General features: G+C 56.6%; 9 protein-coding genes across 9 annotated transcripts; 6 read left to right on the top strand and 3 right to left on the bottom strand.

The window, feature by feature from the left end:
* Positions 1–193: 193 nt before the first annotated feature.
* On the top strand, positions 194–1,192 carry PHSY_001985 (hypothetical protein; the record flags this gene model as incomplete). The annotated part of the gene is made up of 1 exon (XM_012332611.1): positions 194–1,192. One exon carries the CDS (start codon positions 194–196, stop codon positions 1,190–1,192), a length of 999 nt encoding a protein of 332 aa, XP_012188001.1.
* Positions 1,193–1,194: 2 nt separating this feature from the next.
* PHSY_001984 (cytidine deoxycytidylate deaminase) lies at positions 1,195–1,854 on the bottom strand (the record flags this gene model as incomplete). The annotated part of the gene is made up of 1 exon (XM_012332610.1): positions 1,195–1,854. The coding sequence occupies one exon, from the start codon at positions 1,852–1,854 to the stop codon at positions 1,195–1,197; it is 660 nt and encodes a 219-aa protein (XP_012188000.1).
* Positions 1,855–2,198: 344 nt separating this feature from the next.
* Positions 2,199–3,540, top strand: PHSY_001983 (hypothetical protein; the record flags this gene model as incomplete). Its single annotated transcript, XM_012332609.1, has 2 exons — positions 2,199–2,911; positions 3,432–3,540. The coding sequence occupies 2 exons, from the start codon at positions 2,199–2,201 to the stop codon at positions 3,538–3,540; spliced, it is 822 nt and encodes a 273-aa protein (XP_012187999.1).
* Positions 3,541–3,789: 249 nt separating this feature from the next.
* PHSY_001982 (acetyltransferase) lies at positions 3,790–4,545 on the top strand (the record flags this gene model as incomplete). Its single annotated transcript, XM_012332608.1, has 1 exon — positions 3,790–4,545. One exon carries the CDS (start codon positions 3,790–3,792, stop codon positions 4,543–4,545), a length of 756 nt encoding a protein of 251 aa, XP_012187998.1.
* A 161-nt stretch (positions 4,546–4,706) lies between these two features.
* PHSY_001981 (monocarboxylate transporter) lies at positions 4,707–6,389 on the bottom strand (the record flags this gene model as incomplete). The annotated part of the gene is made up of 1 exon (XM_012332607.1): positions 4,707–6,389. One exon carries the CDS (start codon positions 6,387–6,389, stop codon positions 4,707–4,709), a length of 1,683 nt encoding a protein of 560 aa, XP_012187997.1.
* A 1,210-nt stretch (positions 6,390–7,599) lies between these two features.
* Positions 7,600–8,738, bottom strand: PHSY_001980 (hypothetical protein; the record flags this gene model as incomplete). Its single annotated transcript, XM_012332606.1, has 2 exons — positions 7,600–7,895; positions 8,450–8,738. The coding sequence occupies 2 exons, from the start codon at positions 8,736–8,738 to the stop codon at positions 7,600–7,602; spliced, it is 585 nt and encodes a 194-aa protein (XP_012187996.1).
* Positions 8,739–9,076: 338 nt separating this feature from the next.
* PHSY_001979 (alcohol dehydrogenase) lies at positions 9,077–10,108 on the top strand (the record flags this gene model as incomplete). Its single annotated transcript, XM_012332605.1, has 1 exon — positions 9,077–10,108. One exon carries the CDS (start codon positions 9,077–9,079, stop codon positions 10,106–10,108), a length of 1,032 nt encoding a protein of 343 aa, XP_012187995.1.
* Positions 10,109–10,285: 177 nt separating this feature from the next.
* On the top strand, positions 10,286–10,630 carry PHSY_001978 (hypothetical protein; the record flags this gene model as incomplete). The annotated part of the gene is made up of 1 exon (XM_012332604.1): positions 10,286–10,630. The coding sequence occupies one exon, from the start codon at positions 10,286–10,288 to the stop codon at positions 10,628–10,630; it is 345 nt and encodes a 114-aa protein (XP_012187994.1).
* A 298-nt stretch (positions 10,631–10,928) lies between these two features.
* Positions 10,929–16,367, top strand: PHSY_001977 (hypothetical protein; the record flags this gene model as incomplete). Its single annotated transcript, XM_012332603.1, has 2 exons — positions 10,929–15,582; positions 16,117–16,367. The coding sequence occupies 2 exons, from the start codon at positions 10,929–10,931 to the stop codon at positions 16,365–16,367; spliced, it is 4,905 nt and encodes a 1,634-aa protein (XP_012187993.1).
* Between the last annotated feature and the right edge of the window lie 116 nt (positions 16,368–16,483).

The raw sequence follows: 16,483 nt of genomic DNA, 5'->3' as shown, positions 1-16,483 counted from the left end.
CACCCAACTCATCCCCACACACATGTCCACCAGCACTGTCTCTCCCACAACTACTCAAGGAGACAAACGAACCAAACGAAGATCGATTTTATACCTGGTTGGCGTGCTGATCTCTGTCTCCATCGCCATTTTTATCTCGCGCTTTACTTCCTTCAACGACATCACTCCAACCCGGCCAGACGAAAGCAGCGACATGTCGAGCGGTAGTGCGCGGGCAGTTTCTCGAGGAGTGGCGAAGAAGGTGCTTGCGATCGAGACGGGCGAAGGAGCGGGAGCTGTGGTACGACGTTCCATCGGCACGCCTTCGCTGCGAAACATCTCGCCGTTTCTGATGCTGGATCACTTCCGCATCGGAGAAGGAGCTGGATTCCCAGACCACCCGCATCGTGGGCAAACGACAATTTCGATTCTGCTTGAAGGCACTATTCAGCACGAGGACTTTGCAGGGCATGCGGGGACGATCGGTCCAGGGGATGTGCAGTGGATGAACGCGGGTCACGGCATCATGCATGCTGAGATGCCGAAGCATAGGGATGATGCAGGGAACAAGCTGCCTGATCCGGTGGGGTTGCAGTTGTGGGTGGATCTGCCAAAGGAGGCCAAGAAGGAACCACCGAGCTACCAGGAGTACCGGAGCGAACAACTCCCGAAGGCGGAATCGAAGGAAGAAGGGTGGAGGATTAAGGTCGTAGCGGGCGAATCGCACGGGGTGAAATCGCCCATCGAGCTGCCCAAGAACGGCGGAGTGCTGCTCCTCGACGTAACCCTGGAACCCAACTCTACCGTCTACCAAGACATCGACCCTCGCTACAATGCCTTTATCTACACCCTCCAGGGTCAGATCTCCATCGGCGACTCCTCGACCTCTTCTGCTCCCGTTCAACCGAAACTCGCATTCAACCCTTCCCCCGCACCCCCCGCTCCAGGGGAGATCATCGAACCATACCACACCCTAGTCCTCACGAAAACCGGAGAACCGGGCGTACGCATCACCAACTCCAACGCGTCCACCCCTGCTCGTCTTGTCCTCGTCGCAGGCGAACCGCTCGATCAAGAGGTGTACCAGTACGGTCCGTTCGTCATGACCAACCGAGCTGAAATCCAGCAGACGCTGATGGACTTCCAGAGCGGTCAAAATGGCTTCGAACGGGCGCCGGGGTGGAGGAGTAAGATCGGTGCAGCCATGAGGTGAAGTTACGCTAGAGGGATGGAGGTTTCGGTCTTGGTGGATTGGTAGGTATCGCTTAGACCTCTGTACGATTGTTTCACTTCACGCTGTTGCTCTACCAACTGGTTTTGCTCGATGTCGGGAGAGTGGTCGATGAGATCCTGGATCGAATAGCACTTCCAGTAGGCGTTGCTTTTGTTGTACAGACCTTCCCCCAGCTCCTGCCCTTCCTGGGGGTTGGTCTCGAACACTTGGCGCAGGATATTGATGTCGTGAGGGATGGCAAATTCCTCCATGGTATCCTTGTACGTGAACAAGTAATAAAAATTGTCAAATCCAGACCACGTGATGGCGCTCAAACACAGCGAACACGGTTCGTGCGTCGACAGGAACACACACGACTTGGGATCGATCCTCTCCTCGCCTCGAGCAGCGCGAGCGTTGTTGAGCGTGTGGAACGAGAGAAGCGTCGAGATCTCGCCATGGTAGAGCGGGGTGGTGATCTCGTCGTTGGTGGAAGCGGTGATGAGCGAGAGGTCGGATTTGGAGAGGATGGCGGCCCCGAAGACTTTGCACCCGAGAGAAACGTTGTGCGCGGTGAGCGGGAGGATGGAGGAAGTGATGGTGGTGAGCAGCGTGGAGGCGAGGTGGGAGGGCGGGTGACCGTGGTGCAGTGGACAAGACATTGTTGCGTGGGTTGGAGGAAGTGAGAATGTGGAGAACAGTGTAAGGGTCTGGTCGAGAAGAGGAAAGAGTATAAGTAGTCGTCCGACATCAAATGTTCAGTTGTCGGTGTTTCGTGACATGGAAGGACGGAGAGGGAACGTCGGCCCGTCGGATACTGTGAGAGGTTGGCAGTCGGATTTGGCCGAGATTGCTGGCGGTGCATAATCTTATCAGCGCGCGTTCGGGCGCGGTCCACTTTCCGCTTCAAATCAAAAAAAGAAAAAATGTGGCTCAGAAAAGACTCTTCTCAAATGCAACTCAACTTTCCTCTCTCTTCGCCACCACTTACTCGGACGACCGCTTGATGCAGCCATCAGCATCTGCATCCGCTCAGCATCAACATGTGATCCCTTATACCCACAGCGCTGTCGACAAGGGCAAGCGCAGAGCCCTCGACTGTCCCACTCAAGATCCCCCAATCAATGCTTTCGATCCCGAAGGTGAAGGCGACGGCGACGACGATGATGATGAATGGTGCCTCATCTGTCACACAACCCCCATTGCCGATCGCACCTTCCTCCCTGCCTGTCTGCACTCTCAGTTCTGCTTCGTCTGCATCCTGCGCTGGATCGACATCAAACGTACCTGTCCGCTGTGTCTGCGTCCCATCGGGAGTTTTGTCATCCACAGCGTTCGGTCAGACGGCGATTTTCTGCGATACCATCTTCCTCCTCCACCACCATCGCCACTCGTCCGATCAGCACCGACGACGACGAGTGCATCGAGTAGCCGACGCGAGATCACGACTCGAGTTCAGCGTGCGCGATCCACCCGCGCATCGCACACCGATCCCTTGCAAACGAACGTTCTCGCGTTCCGAAGGTTCGTCTATCGAAACAGCCTGTACGCGCACCACATCGGATCCAACCCCCGCACCGGCTTCTCCGCAGCTCCCACTCCTGCCAGGATCAAACACGACACGAGACACGTCGCCGGTGAAATCGTCGCGAGGATATCGACGTTTTTGAGGAGAGAGCTGTCGCTCTTCGAGGGGGTGGATGTCGAGTTTGTCACGAAGTACGTCGTGAGCTTGACGCAGGTCTGGGCGTTGGCTGACAATTCGATGGTCAAGTTGGTGGGGGAGGTGTTAGGAGAAGGGGTAGAGGGGAGGCCGAGACATCTGTTGCATGAGCTGGAGTGTTGGTTGCGGAGCGGTAGGAGGGAGTTGAGTCGCTGGGATGCCGTGGTTCAGTACAGTAGAGGAGGGGAAGAGAGGTGGGATGGGTTGGGGAGGAGGGTCGTGGGTAAGAAGCGTGGTAGGGAGGGAGGAGAGGATGGCGTCGAGTCACCGTCGGCGGGGAAGGAGGGACCAAGTAGTCAGCTTCAGCAAGTCGAGAAACGAGATCAGGTCGGACAGATTAGGTTGCAGGAACGGAGAAGAGACACAACCCAAACTGCACTGCGAGCCGAGGTAGGCTCTCGTAGAAGCATCCTGTTGGATCGACTGGAGAGAGAACGGTCGCTTTTGTACAAGAAATCATCGTGAGAAAGCATGATTCGCAATCCTCAACGATGAGCAGTCGCCTTGCTGCTTCAGAGACCCAGCGCGAGAGTTGTCGTCGCGAAATGAAAAGGCTCCTAGGTGTGTGCAGCATGACTGTGCCGACCTCAAAATAGTGGCAGCAGAGGCGCCCTTTCGTTGTTGACGATGGTCGCAAGGTTTCCATCGGAAGCGGGTGCAGTTGTCTTTCCGGGCCGGCGGTTGACCCAAGGGTTGCATGAAAATGGCAGTGTTATTTCCAACATGTCGCTCGGATCACTTTCTCCCGAACTCATGACTCCGTACCACATGACTCGATCTTCTTCCCCTCTTTACCTCCCATCCTACGTCCCCATATAAGCTCAAGCTTCCAAACCTCAACCATATCCTATAGACTCATCGCTTTTCGGCAACCATGACCGTAGACTCGCAACCCCCCTCGGAGGGGCGATTCGTGACGCGCCTCGCTCGACGCTGCGAAATCCCACGAATGACAGCCATCCGATACGACGCCTTTGCTCCTTCCCCGCACAACACCACTCCCGACGAACTCTCACGTCTGCTCGAGACCGAACCCGATCCCGAACTCGGTCGAACCGTCACTCGCGAAGAATCCCTCACCCGAGCCAACAAAACCTTCCAAGAGCTCTTTGACAAGAATAAGTACCACATCGTCGGAGTCTACCACACCTCGTCCACCTCCATTGAGAACCAACAAGGCGACCTACATGATTCATCTGATCTTCCTCCAGATGCCATCATGACAGGATTCGCCCTCTGGCATCGAATAGATAGCTCCACCGAACCAGATTCCCCGGAAACAGACGAGAAGGAGAGGCAACATCCAGGTCTCTTGAATCGCTTCATGGCTCAGTTGAACCGAACCAGAGAAAGGGTGATGAAGGGAGAGCGGTATTGGTTCTTGAAGTTATTGGTCATCGATCCGGAATGGCAGAGGAAGGGTTTGGGAACCATGTTGGTCAAGTGGGGGACAGCGAGGGCGGATCAGGAGGGCGTGGTGGCCTGGTTGGAAAGTAGCCCGATGGGCAAAGGCACCTACCTCAAGGCTGGCTTCAAGGTGGCGGGCCTGGACCGGGTGGACGAGAAGAGGGCAGCGAAGGGATTCGTAGAATGGCCGTACATGGTTCATGACGGCAGAAAGGCGCAGTAGAGAGCTGCTCGTCGCGTTAAACGTGGGTGTGCAAATGATAGATTGTTTGTCAAGAGGCGAGCAAAACATCGTGCATGCGAAGCATGACAAACCAGATCGATTGAAATAAGGCCATGTCAAGAACCGGAGACGAAAGAGAAAACTAGAAGGGATTGCTAAGCTTACGCCGCAACAGTCCCACTCTGTTGCCGCGCTTCGGCAGGAGGAGTCACCGGATTGCTCAGAACCTTGACTCGATCCTGTTTCGGCTGCAGGTATCGTTTGTGCGCAAAGATGGCCAGTGATGCGCATGTCGACAATGCCAACGTACCCGAGATGAATGCGATGAAGCTCGTGAAGCCGAAGCTGCCGTATGTCGATTCCCTGCCGAGATGCTTGGGATAGACTTGGACCGCAATGATGGGTCCCACCATGGCAGCGAGGCCTCTGAAAGTGATATAGTAGAGGAAACGAAGCGAGAACTCGTGCGACCTCGACCTGTCCGGGATGTCTCTCGCCATGGGTGTCATGAAGCAAGCGAAGCCACCTCCCGTCAAGCCGAAGAAGACGACGTAGACAATGATCTTGGTCAACGAGCGGCCGGCGAATCCTAGCACCAGCACGGTGAATACGAGATTGAGCGTAGTCGACGTCGCCATGAGCAGAGGGTATGCGAAGCGGTCGACCAGGTAGCTGAGTACAAAGTAGGTGATGGCAGCAGAGGCGTTGAAGGCGGAAAGGATGGCGGTGGAGGTGGTGGAGCTGAATCCGACAGACGAGGCGTAGTTGGAGATGTTGAGCGAGATCGAGTAGTACGCGGTTGACTGGGTGAGGGAGACGACAATGTTGAGTAGCGCAACAGGCGACAAGAGGGAGCGCGGGAAACCAGGCAGCGCCGACTTCCAGCGCAAAGGTTTCGGAGTAGGAGGCGGCTTCCGCCCTGGTTTGAGGCACATGACAGCACCGCCGGAAATGATGAGCTGAAGTAGCGCCCACAATCGCAACGTCCCCCTGAAGCCGATCCTTTGCAGTGTTTGCGAGAAGATGATGGGCCACACGATGCCGCCGATTCCTGCACCACTAAACATGATGGAGGTGGCGAACCCACGTCTCTCATCCCACCAGTTGGGCAACCAGAGAATGACGGCTAGGAAGACGTTGCCGCTGAACATGCCGTAGACGAGACCTTGAAATAGGATGAGCAGCGCGATCGAGTGGGAAAAGCTGGCGATGAGGAGAGAGAGCGAGGAGCCAACGACGCAAATGTAGGTGAATGTCTTGACAAGCGGCGGGAACATGGTGTACAGGCCGAAAGTCAGCAAGGTGACAAAGTGCTGCCCGGCAAGGAGAGTGGTGCCGACGGAGGAGGTGGCGGTGAGCGAAGCGTGATGGAACGGAGATTGAGGGTTTTGCTGGTGGTACTCTTGAAAGGAGCCGTAGCCCCAGGATGCGCCCCAGATCATGAACTCGGTGGCTGCAGAAGCGAGGACAAACTTCCATGCTTGCCAGCCTCGATCCTTGATGGGAGCTGTGGAGTCATTGCCAGATGGTCGGTCCTCGTTTGAGGCTGATCGCGAGCCGGTACAAGACTCTTTATCGGAGCTTTGGGTGTTGACGAGGGTTGGAACAGCCGTAGCATGTTGTGCGCTAGTCGCGTGCTCCGTGAGAGCAGATATCGACGTCGGTTGTCCGTCGCTGGAGCCGGGGTGGTCGAGTGTTCCTTTCTCGACGTCAGAAGAGGTCGAAGGCTCTTGACGAATAGTTCTGATTGTTTCGGCGGGCGATGACGATGTCGGCTGGAGCTCGTGGTGATGAAGAGGCTTTCCAGAGTCTTGGGCAAGGCCAACAAGCTCGACTGGTTCCATTGTGTATGTCGAAGATGGACGGCAGTGGGCGAAGGTTCGCGAAAAGCACTGGCGCGCAAGTAGAGTATTGTGTGATGCTACTCGAGGATTGTCGCCATGGATGACAAGGTCAGAAGGAGAAGAGGTAAGAATGCTTGGGCAAGGGAGGCACTCGAAGACGCCTTTAATACTCGAAACGACGGCGTAGTGAGATGAGTCCCAAGAGGAGCGGCACAATGGTGCAGTGCTCAGCTTTTCCCACGGTGCTATTCAGTCTACATGACAAGCCAGAATGGTGTGACGAAGCAGAGAGAGAGAAGCCTGCAACACACAGACTGGCCAAGGCACGAGGCGTGGGTCGGAAAGACACCGAGATGAAGCCGGTTGCGAAAAAGCACCATAGAATAGCCCACGGAAGAAAACATGTTTCGAGGACGTGCCTCTCGACGGCTGTTCCGATGACTTGCAAGGCTGGCCACAGTAATCGATACCGCTGAAGGAGGATCGAGCTTGAGTCTGATAGGTGCATCATGCGCTGAGTGAGCCATCGGTCGTGGGAAAGGAAATTTTAGCTACGCATGCCAACGACTAGAACGTCAAAGTTGGCCGAGCAGACAGAGTGTCTAGAGCAGAGCAACAGAATAGACGTCGAATGTTGACAAAGGTGCCTGCTGATAATGCAGCGAGAGCAAGGTTTGGCTCGGTGGGTCAAGTCCAAGTGAATTGAGACCGACGCGCGGAAATTCGAGCTTTGCATTCCTTGACATGAGCGCTCAAGGCTCGTTTCAGCGCGTCTAGAGCCCACTGAGCCCTCTAGCGCCCATTGCAGCCCTCTGGAGCCCGTTTGAGCCCTCCGCCGTGTTCCGCAAGCCCGCCAACCTTGTTTGTCCGTGTCGAGAGCCAAACGTGGCTATCCTCGTGCGTGCACGCAAGCGGTCTAATCGTGGGTACATGTCAGCTACACGTCGGCGTGTTGGCCGGGCACTATCGAGCTGCAGTACGGTTCGTATTACGGTACAAATTGCCTTGCTGTGGACGATGTACAGCCATGATCGTTTTGTTCCTTCGTTCGTAGCGCGCACTCCAATTCATACGTTTCATCCGAGAGAGAGGAGCGTCGATGAAGGATACGAGATCGCTTGCGGCTGTACGGAAGCCAGGCGTCACTCGAACTCCAGGATCAACATAGTGCTTATAGGTCTCGGATGCAAGGTTCCAACTTTCGCAAGAGTCAAACAGCCAAAGATGCGCCACGATCGCTCGATGCTCTGTTCTCGAAGTCGTTTTCAGACGTCAAATCTAAGCAGCAGTACACCAAGCCTCGACGGGAGTGCGGTCGAGTCAGAGATGAGCTTCGGCGCTTCCCTGCAGATCCAGAGAGGAGCCGAACGATACTGCATTTGCTGTGGATCCGGTGAAAACGCACGCGGGCAGACCCTGACGGCTTGCTGCAGTGTCGTGCACTTGTTTTGCGAACCAGATCGTCGGGAAGATACCGACAGAGTCGCGAGTAGCCGTGGCAAATCTCTGTGGGGATCAGCCGATTGATTCACAGACAAATCAGGTCGATCGATCAATGAGCTTCAAAGGTGCCGACGAGCCGTCCCTGCCACTTCTTACCCCAGCCTCGGTGACAAGCTGCGTTGTTAACGAACAGACGACCCTTTGCCGTTCGTTGCGCGTGTATTGCCGCTGCCGTGTGATGCGGTTTGCGTGTCCACAGTGATACTCGCATGCACGGATCGTTTGGAGATGCGACCTTGAAGCGCAGCAGAACCAATCGCCGAGATGGATGCCAGACTCGGCCAGAAGATCTTGGAGGCAGGCGCACCTAGCTCAAGGAAGCCAATCGAACAGAAGCGCTAAAAACAGAGCCGAGCTGTTGGCGCTTGCTGTGGCAGTCAACGCATTCCGAAGTGTGGGAGCTCGGATTTACAGAATATAGTAGACGTCGCGCCTGTCATCAGATGTCTCCGTCTCTATCTCTCTGACACATCCCATTTCTGTTTCTTACCGGCGAGCCACGCGTCTCTGTGATCCGGACTGATCTGTCTCGCTGACGACGCCGTCATCCGTCTTACTTTCGAATGTGCATCGATGCTGCGCTTTCGGTACAGTGTCTTCGGTGCGAGACTCGGTGGTAGCGCATGACCGAGCTAAGTCCGTCGTTTCTCTTAATCTCCTGACCAGTTTCCCTGCTGAGTTCAGGGAAGATGATGCGTCATCGTCAGAAGCACAAGAAATCTCCGGCCACGCGAGGCTCTCGTGCTTCCCAGGAAAAGTTCTTCCAGGTTGCTGCGAGCTTGCGTCAACAAAGGGTTTCGGATTTTCCTGCACCAGAAAAGATGTCCCACGACGCGACTCTTCCATTGCATTGCCGCAACAGGCAAACAATGACTGAGCCCTTCTTCCGGCAAGCAGGCATGAAAATCGTCCGGTAGAACAGTGGCGCAATCCGAGCTGAGATTATTTTCTCTCTTCCTGTCCTTTGTTTGCTTCGGCAACTGCAACAACACAGGCCGCGAACAAGTTCAGGCAGAGGCCGCTTTCTTCTTCCGAAGCTGGTTTGGTCGATTGGCTTCCATCCGTCTGTGCCAGGTTCGCCGATCCACTACATATAAGCAGCTGCTTACTTTGCCAATCATCGCACTTGTCTCCCTCACCCTCCCACCACATACTTATCCATTCCCATCGGATCATTGTACGACATGACCACCATCAACCTCGGCACTGTTTTCAAGGGCTCCGAATCGGGCAAGGTCGTCAAGGCGCAGGGCGCCGACCGCACCGTGAACCCACGCGATGTGGTGATCGACATCACCCACTCGGGTTTGTGCTACACCGACGTGCACTACCTCAAGAAGGACATGGTGCTCGGTCACGAAGGTGTCGGCATCGTTTCGCAGGTGGGCCCCGAGGTCAAGGACTTCAAGAAGGGCGACCGCGTCGGATGGGGCTACAACCACGGCTCGTGCGGCACCTGCAAGTTCTGCAAGAAGGGTCGCGACACCAACTGCTACAAGAACCAGATGTACGCCAGCGCCGATCTCGACCAGGCCTCGTTCGGTGACAAGTTTGTCATCACCGAAGAGTTCTGCCACCTCATCCCCGAGGGTCTCGAGCTCAAGCACGCCGCTCCTCTCCAGTGCGGTGGTGCTACCGTGTTTGGTGCCATGCACGACGCCGGCGTCACCTCGAACGACCGTGTCGGCGTGATCGGCATCGGCGGATTGGGACACCTCGCGATCCAATTCCTCAACAAGATGGGCTGCGACGTTGTCGTCTTCTCGGGCTCCGAGAACAAGAAGGACGAGGCGATCAAGCTGGGCGCACACGAATTCGTGGCGGCCAAGACCAACCCCAAGCTGGAAGGTGTCAAGCCCGTCGACGTCTTGATCGTCACCACCAGCGCTCAGCCCGACTGGAAGACGTACCTCAAGGTGCTCGAGAAGGACGCCACCATCATCCCCCTTTCGGTGGACGGAGGCGACTTTGTGTTCCCCTACATGCCCATCATCGGCAAGCAGCTCAAGGTGCAGGGATCGCTCGTCGCTACGCGAGCGGTTCACGCCAAGATGCTCGAGTTTGCCGCTCGTCACGGCATCAAGCCCATGATCGAGGAGGTGCCCATGACCGAGGACGGCATCAACCACGCCGTCGAACGCCTCAAGAAGGGCGACGTCCGATACCGATTCGTCGCTGTTTCGCAGACCAACAAGGTCAACGCTGCCAACCTTTGAGCTGCCGCTTGAGCGACGCACGCACCCACACTTACCCACAACCCCCTCATACCACCTTCCCTCCCCCTCGTCGTTCATGTAATTCTAGCATAACCTGACTTTCTACGGATCTCACTCCATCGGATTCGCCTCTGTATCGCAACCACATAGACATGTTCCTCTCTACTCTTCGCTTTAATGCCTATCGATCGAGTCAACCGAACAAGTCTGCAACTGTGTGCCGCTGTCGCGGATGATGTTCCTGCCCAGGTCATCGGCACTTCAATCGCGCCGCTCCGGGCTGTTAGATCAGTTTGGAGTTGCAGTTCTTCTTATCGAAGAGTGTGTGCGTTGTGCTGCCATAGTTTTTTGGTCGTGTCAGACCTCCACACGGCATGTGCTGCTCTCCTGCATCGGATTTTCTACGGCTTGTCGGCAAAGGTGCCGTTTCGCTGTGCCGATGATTTGGTTTGGCTAATGTACGCCTCGCCGAATGTGACACTCGAGCAAGAGCAGCCACTCAGACTGGCCAATGTCTTCTGACCTCGGCGTCCTTCCGGCAACCTTCCGACGCTATCAGTCTCGACATATTCTCCCTCCGCGCCTACTTCGATACGACTTGTCGCAGCTGACGAGCTGTGTACCAAGCTGTTCGGACGGGCCGATTCCCAGAGCCTGCAGCCCCACAGCCGCATCTCAGCGCAGGCAAGTTTGATTCGGTGGTCGAGGGCGAGAGGCATCAAGGCTCGTTGTTTCTTCAGAAAGAGTGGTTTACTCAGACTAGGCTCCTGCTGCTTAGCATCTGCTTACCATGCCAGCTCCATCCATACCCGCTTCGCGCATGCGCGATGGTCTCCAAGTCGTGCACGACTCGATCGAGCAGTTTGCCATCACCTATCGCACATGGCTCACCCTCGCCCCGGCTTACAGCTTCGGTCCCGCCCTCACTTTGAGCTCACCGCCATCTTCAACATCATCACAAGCGTCAACGTCAGCATCAGCATCGTCTTCGGCACACCAGCTACCCAATGCAGAAACACTAGCCCGAGCCTATTGCCCCATCTCTGGCCCTAGGTGGGATGAGCACCGCGAACGAATCATGGCTTCCACCTCCCTTAAAGGTCTCACCGTCCTCCGCAGTCAGGTCGAAGCCGAGCTAGCCGCCCTCGAACGGCTTGCGATGGAACGCGGAAGCTGGGACGAGCCGCATCCTTACTCGAATGGCACCCATCACATCCGTTTCTGGGAGGAAGTGCTCTACGTCGCCTTCACTTACGGTCCCGTGCTGTCGGTGCAGGATCGCTTTGCATTCAGCATGACGGCAGCATTGCGACGCAAGACCAAGATGCGCAAGCCACGAGGCGAGAACGTCAACAGCCAGAGCGTCAAGGTCGATGTCGTCTCTCAAAATGGCGATCGTTGGACTCGCCTCTACATCATCAAGCCAGAGCGTTTGCGTCAAGAGTTCCGCGAAGCAGAAAGCTATATGGTCGACGAGGACGACTCCAGCTCTGCATCTACCTCGGAAGACGACGACCTCGACTCGTCCAGCCATACTGAAGCGGCTGCTGATTCTTTCCACGAGCATCAACACACCGCCAAATGCTCGACAAACGCTGCCACGCCTATTGCAGCCTCGAGAGTGACAGCGCTGCCAGGCAACGCGTCCACAGACTCCCTCGCCTTTGATGTAGCCGCCAAAAAGTGCTCGCTCACCAAACTCATCCACGAGCTTCGCGCTGCCGCAGACACAGAGGCGAAAGCGCGCGTCCAACGCTCAGAGGAGCATGGTCGACAGCTTCCATACGTTCCGATCCACGTTGAGATCGTCGTCACGCGCATGGAGCTGCAGGCACCCTCGCAGCCGCTTCCGTCGGCGCATACCAAAGGCAAACATGCCGCTCTCGCCGATTTCTATCAACTGTCCGAGTGGGATCGTTTCAACCACAGACTCGCCGCCATCGCTCAAGAGGCTCAGAACTACAATGTTGAAATGGTCTTTGGTTACCGACAGCTGCCCTCCGCCATTCTCGGCGACCATCAACCTCCCAGCGTCGGCTTGATCTGCAATCCAGATCAAATATCAGCCAAACCTGTGGGGCTGCCGAGCATTCCTGAAGCGCCGGCTCGACCACAGTGGCGAACCACCAAAAGCATCAATCTCGACGTCACAGCCATGATAGCCCTCGTCAGCGACACCACCCACGGCATCTTTCACGAGAGCACCGCGCAGGATCCACTGCTAGATAGCACCAAACGCCATCCCAAGCTTGACGATGGTGAATATGGCTCGGGTGCCCTCTACCAGCATCATTTCCGCACTTTTTCCATCCGCAAGGAAGCGCTAGAGGCCAGAGCTGCCGAACTTTCGCTGCAGGACGACCAGCAGGACGAGGTGTCTCGCGCGTTGGACAACGCAGCAGCCAAGGAAGGCAGAGCGCTTGCTATCCAGCTCGAACGAGAGATGACCGTCGAGACCTTGTTCGACGCCATCCTCGGCCCGATCCGTCGCAGAAGCACGAACCGCGACGATCCGGGTCAGGCTACTCCGGTCCAAATCTTCGCCACCGTCGGCGCCTTTGATCGTCTTCGTCGCGTCAGCTCTACCGTCGGAGGTCCCAACGAGAAGCGCCGAGTCAAAGCCCTGCTCGGCGACCCCGGGGTCGACCCGCAAGACTTTTGGCGCGGGTCCAAGTGGGCCGCACCTGAGCACGACGAGCTGCGCAGATGTCTCATTCTTCCCATCCAGCCATTGCAGGATCTCGGTCCTGGAGGCTTCGAGTCTCTCGACCGGCTCAAGCACGTCTACCCGGACCTCCCTCGAGCTCATTTCACCTCGCACATGGTCGACACGCTTGAGAGCTGTCTCACCGAGCTCTGGGGTCCGGACTGGCGAGACATCTCGGAAGATCTACCGAGAAGCAAGTACAAGAAGCTTCGTCAGAGCAGCATCCATCAAGCCGGTGGACAGACCTACACGACACTCCGCTCGATGCACGCATGCGCCAGATACGGCATGACGACGATCACGAGCAACATGGACAGCGTGCAGTGGCTGCTCAAGGAGATGAGCCGGAGACCGTACTCGGAGCAGACGAGGAGTCTGTTGGAAAGTGCTTCGGACCAAGAGCTCGAAAAGTTGCGCGAGCAACAAGGCGACTTTTTCTCGTGCTTCATTGTGCTGCATCCGAGATCGTTGAGCGAGCAGATGCGCGTGACGACGACGGCGCCTGCGTGGAGGGAGGTGCTTGAGGGATATCCTGGCGGTCTCGGTCCTCCTGTATCGTCTGCCAAGGATGGTCTGCAGGCTGAGAGGCACGCCAATGGGCACCAGCTCGTCAGTCCAAATCGCTCTACGGAAGAAGTCCACGGCTACACCATCGACGATGGTCAAGAAGAGGCTACGCCTAGCCAAGTCGTCGACCGCATCACCTCGTCCAACGGCATCATGTACTCCTTCGATCCGCTGGCTCGACGAACGGAGAACGAGATCGAAACGACAGCTGATACCAGCCTACCTGGCTCGTCGATCCAGAGCGACAGTCTCAACGGAACGACCGATCCGGACCCGACAAAAAAGACAAGCAAGATTCCACTGACCCCGCTCAGCTTGCAGCCCGAGGTAGAGCCCATCTTCTATCAGGACACTGCTGCAGAAGCTGCATCGAATCAGAGAACGGGACGAGCGCGATTCCGTCTGGGGAGGACTAGTACCGGACGATTTCGCAAATTGATGTTAGGACCAAAGCCACCGGCGCGCCTCAGCATCCGACACTACCGCTGGTGGCCGTTGGCACGTATCGAGCGCGTGTGGTCACGACTGACCGATCCAGTCGCATGGAAAGATCCTCACCAGCGAGGAGGCATCTACAGCAGCGCAAGCCATTCTCAGTCGCACCCTTACCCGCACGCGGATCAACAGCTCGGCGATGAGCACTACCAAGACGATGTGCAACCCGGACTCGTGTGGTCTCGAGGCATTGCGGCCGATCTCAAGCTCAACATGGTGCACTGGATCGTGCTGTGTCTGGTATACATCGGCTGGATCCTGGGATTCTCGTTCCTGGCAAAATCGCTGTGGTATGAGTCGGCGGTGGTCGGATTCGACGGCGTTTCTCGTTCACCCGCATTCCTGTCCTGCACTTCCACCTACTGGCTGCGGAACGCAGAGTGTGGGCTGGACGGTCAAGACTGCACGCCGTTCTACACGCCATCCGGTCAAGTTGGACAGCCTTTCCGTTGTCCTGCAGACTGCATCGATGTGACGCTTCTCAATCCGCGAGCGGTCGGCGATCAACTGGTCAACTACGAACCGCTTGTGGTGGGAGGTGGTGATGTCAACCGCACGTACAGGGGAGATTCGTTCATTTGCGCTGCTGCGATCCACGCCGGTATCATCGACAACCGTAAAGGCGGCTGTGGATCGGTACGTTTGGATGGTTCGTACGCCGGGTTTTCTGCGAGCAAAGCGAACGGGATCGATTCGATCGGTTTTGACTCGGTGTTCCCACTCGCGTATCGATTCGAATCGACGCAGGGCGATGCGCAGTGTACGGATCGACGATGGCAAGGGTACGTGCTCAATACGATCATGACCGCGTTGGTTGGGTTCGTACTTCGACCCAAGAGGATCGTCTGGTTCTGGACGCTGGCGTGCGTGGGATTCTGGCACATCAATCTGGTTTCTTATCCTCGAGGGTATCCTCCACCGATCGGAGCGGCGGCGGGAGACTTCCTGCCGTATCTGTTCACGTGTTATGCGATCTGGAGGTTGACGGTGAGGTTTGTCTGGTTTGCTTTCGAAGGGTTGGTGGTGGAAGGTACGTTTTGGACGCTGGGGTTCTGGTGGCTGGGTGTGCTGCTGAACGTGGTCTTCGATAAGGTGCCGATCCAGAGGCTGGTGGCGAGGGATATCAGGCAGCAGCCGGGGAGTCTGATTGCTGTGATCGTGATCGCGGTGGTGGTATTGGTGATCGCGGTGAACCAGCTGAGGGTAATGTGGAAGACGGGATGGTTGGGAAAGTACCTGTCGCTGTACATTGTCGGTGGGATCCTGATCGGGTTGGCTGCAGCGGTACCGGGCGAGACGCTGCGGTTGCACCACTACATCATTGCCCTGGTGTTGCTTCCGGCATGCGCGTTTCCGACCCGACTCTGTCTGGTCTACGTGGCGTTCCTGTTCGGCATGTTCACCAACGGCGTCGCTCGCTGGAGCTTCGACGGCCTGCTCCAAGACAACGCGGTCGTCCAAGGCGACGCCACCGGCGGAACGGGCACCCCGACGTTCAACACCACCGCGCTCACCTGGGCTGCTTCCGACGCTCTCGTCCGGTGGAACGACATCCCGAGCAACCAGACGCACAACTGGGACGGATACGCTCTGCTGGTAGACGACGTTCTGCGCTACCAAGGTGCGGGCACCAGCTGGAACTTGAGTGGCATCGTGGATGTCTTTGCGCAGGAGAGGGAGGATGATGGAGAGGGTGTGGGGAATGGTACGGTGAGGGAGGTACCGCATTATCTCAGGTTGGCGTACAGCTCGGACGGAAGTGTGGGCGACTTTACAAGGGCAGCAAAGGCTTGGTTGGGGAACGGCACGTGGGTGGACGCTCCGGATGGTGCGACGTGAGCAAACCCCCAGCCCAACGTACAATCCAAGTCACACGAGACGGTACTGCGATGCAAATGTTGTGTCCGAGTCATGCAAGATTATGTGTGGTGTGATACTGATACAATTGTGGGTTTCTGAATGGTGACGTTGAGCAAGTCGATGTCTTGCCCCGGAATGCTTCTCCCCTTATTCGACCTTCCCTCTCCGCGGTGTCTCAATTTCTATCCACCCGCCTTTGCTTGTCAAGTGCAGCTTCTGACTCGCCCTCTCCCTCTCATCCGATGTCCTTTCTGCTCTGTTGATGCCGTGTAATGCGTTCTTCACTCGACCTTGCCCCTGCGCGGTGTCTCGATCTCTATCCACCCGCCTTTTCTTGTCAAGTGCAGCTTCTGACCTATCCTCTCCTCTCCATCCCTAGACTGTGTGTCCTCATCGGCCAGCGTTCCTCTCGATCGTTTCCCCGCAGCGGCAGGACACGGCAGAATCGTCGACGCGGACAACGACACCGTTACGATGCTCGCCGCTGCCGTAGCGACGAAGAATGCGGAAGTGGCGGTTCTGCGCGTTCGAAGTGATGGGTTGCTGAGTGTTCGCAGTAGTGGTGATGACCACATGGTTGTGCGCAGTGTGGCGTGGCCAGAGAGTTGTGTTGTGTGCGCGGTGTATTAATCGTAATCGTTATGCTGGGTGAAGCGAGGGGTAAGAATAGTGCCAGCGTGAGTGGGGATGTGACGGCGGTGCTTGAGAGTGTTGCGCTGATGTGGGAATTGATGGTCGAGGTTGTT

The sequence above is a fragment of the Pseudozyma hubeiensis genome, assembly GCF_000403515.1.
Source record: "Pseudozyma hubeiensis SY62 DNA, scaffold: PHS21, whole genome shotgun sequence".
Classification (NCBI taxonomy): Eukaryota; Fungi; Basidiomycota; class Ustilaginomycetes; order Ustilaginales; family Ustilaginaceae; genus Pseudozyma; species Pseudozyma hubeiensis.
The sequence above is the reverse complement of the archived record's forward strand: the minus strand, read 5'-3'. Positions and strand labels throughout refer to the sequence as shown.